The following is a 6,000-nucleotide window of genomic DNA, read 5'->3' as shown; positions in this document are numbered from 1 at the left end:
TTTGGTTTCTTCAAGTGTCCACGGTTTACATTTTTAAGGAAAGAAAAATCACTATCACGTCCATGCTTCTCCATAGACCCTGATGACTGTATAAAAGATTGATCATTTTGAAGTTGAAAGATTTGCTCAATCGTGTGGAACGTAAACAGTTGCCGGGACGACTGGACACCGAGCATGCAAGCCACGGCAGAACTCTGAGACTTGGTAATTGTGTCTGATGGCTAGAAAAATCTTTGAGCACAGTTGGAAGTGGTTGAGACATTTGATTTCATTGCTGGTCATTTTCAAAGGCCTTTTCTAACAGTCTGTATTGAGTGCGTTCATTGCTTTCCTTTTGTCGTTATTATGTTTTACACTGTTGCCGCAAGTTTATGTGTTTTGTCCCAGCAACTAAAGGATATCCTGGAAAAAATAAAATCTGGGCAAAAGTAGTCTCTTTGATTGTGAAAATTTTTCTGGCTTTTTAAACAAAAACTCAGTGAAAAGAACGAATGTGTGATCACATCCCATTGTTAAGTGAAACTATCCACTGGTGTTTACAAACTTTCAGGCTAAAAGCTCTGAGACTTGGGGCGTGGGGAAAAAGTCCACCAGAACCTTCCCGAGTTGAAATTCCTCTACTTGCGTGGGTGGTTTGGACATAGGAAATAGGAAGCATAACAGCATGGAGGAGTCCCCACCATTCGCACAACAGAGCAATATCTCGAGTGCATCGGGTCCTCAACTTCTACGTCCCAGGCGTCTCACAACCCTTCTGGCATCATTCGTTGGCCGGATAAACCTGATCTGGCAATTGTAGAAAAGCTGCAAGAAGGTCTTCCCTTTAAATATATGAACAAAGGGATGAGCAATACAGAATGAAAACTAAAACTACAAAAATATGACTTTCAACTGAGAAAATAAATAAGTTTCCATTTATTAAGAGCTGGTGTCAGTGCAGCTAAGATACACACCCATCCAGGAAATTCACCTGCCCCCTTTTGTCTCCTTCTACGAATTTACCGAAGTACGTTTACATCATTGGACCATTTTAAAATTGTTTTAATAATCCATTGCCCTTCCTTACAATTATTTGTGGCGGTGACCATCATTCTCCTCAAAGGAAAAGAGAGAAAGAAGAGAAATATGCATTAAGGAGTCTGGCCACTTACTCATGTTGATTTTGCATTGTTTAGATATAGGGAAGATATTTGACAACGAAAAAAAAGAAAAATATATTTTCTTTCTAATAAATAAAAATAATTTAAAATGCTAGAGGCTATACATGACTATTTTAGTATGTTCGTTTATAAATGAAATCATTTCCTTTTCCAAAATACATGGAAGCAATATTCAAGGCAGACAAAGAGAAAGATCTGTCTACTTTATTTTTCTTGCAATTCTCATTTATCCTAACATTTCCACCAGTGATTCAGTATGTAAGAGGAAGAAAAGTCACATCACCATTTATGAAGTTTGTCAGGCTTTAAAAAAATAGTTCTGGTCTCCTGGGAGTCAACATTCATCTTCAACTTCTCTGATTGGTGGAATCAAGCTGCTTGTGGATTTATATTGGTTGATCTGGTTAGCCATGTGGGTACTCATGGGCTTGATTTGAATGTTTCTGGGATAGGCATTATCCGGTTCATCTGTAAACCATTTCTTTTCTGCTAAAGGGCAAAACGGATAGAGAACAAGAAGGAGAAATGAGAAGCTTAATTAGTCCTAGGGTAAAGCCTTTGGAAAGTTCATTGAAAAAAATGTACAAATGTAATCGATAGAAGCTGACAGTGAGTAGTTGCTAAGAGATAGTGCGGTGTAGGGAGAACCCCAGAACGTGGGACACCTCTGCTGCTTGTGGCAAGGGATGACCAGTGCACCCTTGGGACTTGGAGGCACCATGGGTGGACCTCTGAGAATAAGGAGGGGTTGGAGGAGGAACTCCAGCAATGTTCTCTGGGGTTCCTTTAGTGTCCTGGAAAGCTTTGGTGGGAAGGAGATGTGGAATATATCAAATATGGGGCGTGAACATTGTGCCTGAGGAAAGATCTGTGCGTTCACGGATTTGAGCGGAACGTGACGGACATTGTCCCTGACACAGAGCCAGCGATCTAACATCTTATGCAGGATTTCCTCCTCTCAACCTGGACTTGGCCTTGTTTGTAACAGACATACTTGAAGTTATAGCTCAATACACCACTCTTTTTTTTTTTTTTTTTTTTTTTTTTTTCGCTTTTTTTTTTTTTTTTTTTTTTTTTGCAGCCAGTTTTGAGGGTCTTAAAGTAAGCCCACAGGTTTTGCTGGGCAATGAGACTCAAAATCAGAATAGCAACCAAAGTTTGAAGATGATTTTGAGATGGTTTTCATTCCAAGAAAGAAAACTCTGTGTTGGTAAAAAGTTATGAAAAGAATTCCTAGTGGCAATATCTTAACCGACTATAATAACCCGAGCTGTTGACAAGGGAGCTGGACGAAGTCTTGGCATTTCATTTCCACCCTAAATACAGACATGGCTGCGAGAATGCTGAGTCAGAGCATTCAGAGGGGTGAGGGGAGGAGAGTGGGGAAGAGAAGAGCCTAGCATCCTCTCAGCATTTCAGTTCTGTTTTACAGGACACAGGCCTCACCCCAGCCTTTTTCTAGAATTGAAACTTTTGGGATAACCGGCCATGTGTCCAGACATGAAGAGACTGGGCAAATAGGACATTCTAATTTGGGACTCATGTTAGTGGCTCAGGAAAAGAAAAGAAAAAGGGGGGAAGCTTTCAGGCACACCCACAGCTCTAGAGACAATGGCCTCTTCTTTATTAGAACAAGTCACAACTGCCTTGTCGGGGGTCCCAGACTGATATGTTAACCAAAATTGCTCACCTGGCTCGATAGAAGAGTGTGTGTGTGTGTGTGTGTGTGTGTGTGTATGTGTGCGCGTGCGCGTGCGCGCTCACACACGTCTGTACGTCTGTCTGTCTGATAGGTTAATGATCTATAAATTCAGCATCTGCGATCAGCTCACAACGGCTCTGCATGTTTCTCCTGGATGCGTCCTCTCTCTCCTGCTGTGTCAAGTCTGAGCCTTCGGTGTAAACCGTGTCACTGGAGCGGGGGTGTGCCTTGGGGAGACCTTGTTCACGACCCTTTGTTCGGCAGCTCAGTTTACCCCCAGGACACGACTGTCTCTCAGATGGTTCCCCACTCCCCTTTCTCCTGCGCTGGCTCTCTCACCTATTATAATTAAGTTCACTTTGATTTGAACAGATTGGACGATCGGAATTCATAATGCTACATCCTCACAGTGAAGCTAACTGATTAAGTGTTTTAAATTATTCCCCCTGACAGAATGATAAAGTTACAATCTGTTCTGAGATGATCTACAGCTTGCCAGACTCCTACAGCTTCTTTCTACATTCATTTATCTTTTTGTCAAGCAGAGTTTTTTTTTTTTCCTAAGCTTCAATTCCATAGATCTTTTAAAGTCATCAGCACATCTGAATTATTAATGAGGCTTTAGAGGCAAGGTTCCTGATGGACTGGTTAAAAAAGGTTGTATAGAAATCCAGGACTGTGTACACATCAAAATAATTTCGGCTCCATTTAAAAAACCATTTAGTTCGAGTGTGACATAGATGAACCATTATGCATTTGTGGAGACCAATTTTTTGTGATCTACGATTAAACTAACCTTTCAGAGAGGAGTAGAGTGTGATGGTTATGTTTTAAAAGCATTGCCAGGCCACTGAAACAATTTCAAACTATGACTTTTTCCAATGGTTTATGTGTAAAGATGATTTTCAGAAGAGCGGGACCGGGCGTCTGTGCTGTTTGCCTGAGCTGCCCTTGGTTTTGGCTGTGCCGCTGTGGGGACTGATGGTGCAAAGGGATTTAGTGCTAGGCTGGACATGCCAGGTTGGAAAGGAAACTGAACTCTGCTGATGGAAACGAGTAGGTCTTTTGGGCAAAAGACCTAAGACAGCTGCAATTTGCTGAAATTTTTACAACTGCTGCAGAGAATAATTGTTCAGAATTTAGTCTTTACTGTTCAATTCAAAGTTGGCATTTTGACCTTTCGTGGCAGAGAGAATATCAATTCCTTCTGCTGTCGGTAAGAAAGAGAGCATTACTTTCCCCATTTAAGCTTCGTTCTCTCTCTCCTTCTACACTTCTTGCCATAGAAGAAAATCTATGTGGAGTAGCACCTGTGTTTTTGGCCATTCAGCTTCCACACAAGAAGTGTTCGAGCACGTCCTGGTGATGAGTTGAGGTTTTTATTATGTCTGAGAAACAGGCTTTTTAATTTGGGTGCCTTGTAAGATATAAATATATATGTTGTTGGAGACTTGATTGGATAGGATGTTGAGGAAATAGAAATATATTAATGCTCTGAGCATTCTAGTAAAATATCCAGGGGCAAAGGTCGTTTCTGAAGAGATTCTCTCAAAAGGCATCAGAGGAACACACACTAGTGATCGTTACTCATTTGCTTCAACAGAAAGTGCTTGAGGCATGACGATGACACTTTGGTTTATTGACTCTCACCTTCCAGAGAAGAAACTGTGCCAATGGGAGGCTAGAACATTGGCCATGAGGAAGAATACTCAGGGAAGGGATTCAAATGAGTGCTGAAGTGGTCCAGGACAAATGCAAATCCTTGAGTTTATCTCCTCTCCAAGCCTCATTCCACAGGCCAGAAAGATTTCCGGGAGCTTTGATTTTGTCCCTAAGATGGGAAGGGCAATGGATCTGGCTGCGAGGGCCTCCTAGGAGCCAGAGGAAAAGAGCCCCATTTGTCAACAAGCCTCTGGAGGCTGCTAAGCATGACGTCATCAAGGCAGGGGTAGTGTGTGACACCCCCCCCCCCAATCAGGGACAGGAGGCGTGGCAGTCTCTGGTGAGTGGGCTAGTAGCACGAGATAAAACCCGGACATGGACTGCAGAGAGATGCTTCTAAAAGAACCGGCTGTCGAGAGAAGGCACCTACGGAGACCAGCCGGACCATGAGCGATCCACCACGGACTGGCGGGGAGGTGTGGGCTGCGGAGATGGCGTGGGGCAGGAGGGTAAGTTCAGAGGGATCGGAGGTCTCCCGCGGGAGTTGCATGGCTCCGATCAAGTCACTGTGTAATTGATCTCAGTTACGGTTTCTCGTCTGTAAAATGGGCTCGTGACCAGATCTTCCTAACGCTGTTGTCTGGATGAAAGGGGCTAGTGCGGCCGAAGCGCTCACCACGGGTGCGGATGCATGGTAAGTAAACTTGAGCGCTTCCGCCTGTTGGTGATAGCAGCCGCCAGGACGGCAGGGGGCAGAGTTCACAGTTTTAAATGCCACTCTGCCACTTTCCGGCTGGATGACTTTGAACAAATCCGTCCTACAGATTCCTTCAAACAGAGATGTGAATGGCAGGTACAGCTGAGCTTGTGTGAGGATTGAATGAGTTACTTAGAAGAGTCTGGCACTAAGTAAGCACTAAGGGGTTGGCTTGCTGTGTGAGGTTAGCATCAACACGAGTATTCTCAGCACTAAAGGGCTACGGTGAGGATGGGTGGTCCTTTCCAGTGTGGCTACAAATGCACTGGGGGTGGAGATCTAAGGGTTGTAAATTGGGGTGCTGGCCTATAGAATGGGGATTTTGACACAGACGACAGAGGAGGATTTGCTGGGGTTATCTTCATTTGGAAGGAAAGGAGAGGAAGGAGTGACCCAATGTACTTTCTGAGGAGTCCAGGGTTGCTACCCTGCCACGGGACCTGTATCCTTAAAATAATGGCTTTGTACTCAACAGGTGCCCTACCCCACCCACAAGCCGTCTGCGTCTTCCATTGCTACTTCCATAGCTGAGATAGAAGGGTCCAGGATTAGAGCTAGGACTTCCTCAAGCCACGAGGAGCCTGGAGGAGTAGGTTGTGGGAGGTAAGAACCCAAGACCTGGGCTGACCTGATCGCCTGGGTACCTGCAAGCAGAGAAACAGGCTTCACTGTGAAAACAGAGCCTCTTTGCTGGCTCTGTGGGTTGTCAGTGCTGTGGG

At 44.1% G+C, this 6,000-nt stretch overlaps 1 protein-coding gene across 1 annotated transcript in view; it reads right to left on the bottom strand.

Moving 5' to 3' along the window:
* Positions 1–1,389: 1,389 nt before the first annotated feature.
* The window catches only part of KCNMA1 (potassium calcium-activated channel subfamily M alpha 1), a 250,752-nt gene continuing 246,141 nt past the window's right edge, over positions 1,390–6,000 (bottom strand). The window contains exon 24 of the mRNA XM_040623777.1: positions 1,390–1,646. Within this exon, the coding sequence (XP_040479711.1) occupies positions 1,495–1,646 (152 nt within the window). The 3' untranslated portion in view covers positions 1,390–1,494. The remainder of the gene's footprint in view (positions 1,647–6,000) is intronic.

This window comes from Ursus maritimus, unplaced genomic scaffold (genome assembly GCF_017311325.1).
Source record: "Ursus maritimus isolate PB19 unplaced genomic scaffold, ASM1731132v1 scaffold_7, whole genome shotgun sequence".
Classification (NCBI taxonomy): domain Eukaryota; kingdom Metazoa; phylum Chordata; class Mammalia; order Carnivora; family Ursidae; genus Ursus; species Ursus maritimus.
The sequence above is the reverse complement of the archived record's forward strand: the minus strand, read 5'-3'. Positions and strand labels throughout refer to the sequence as shown.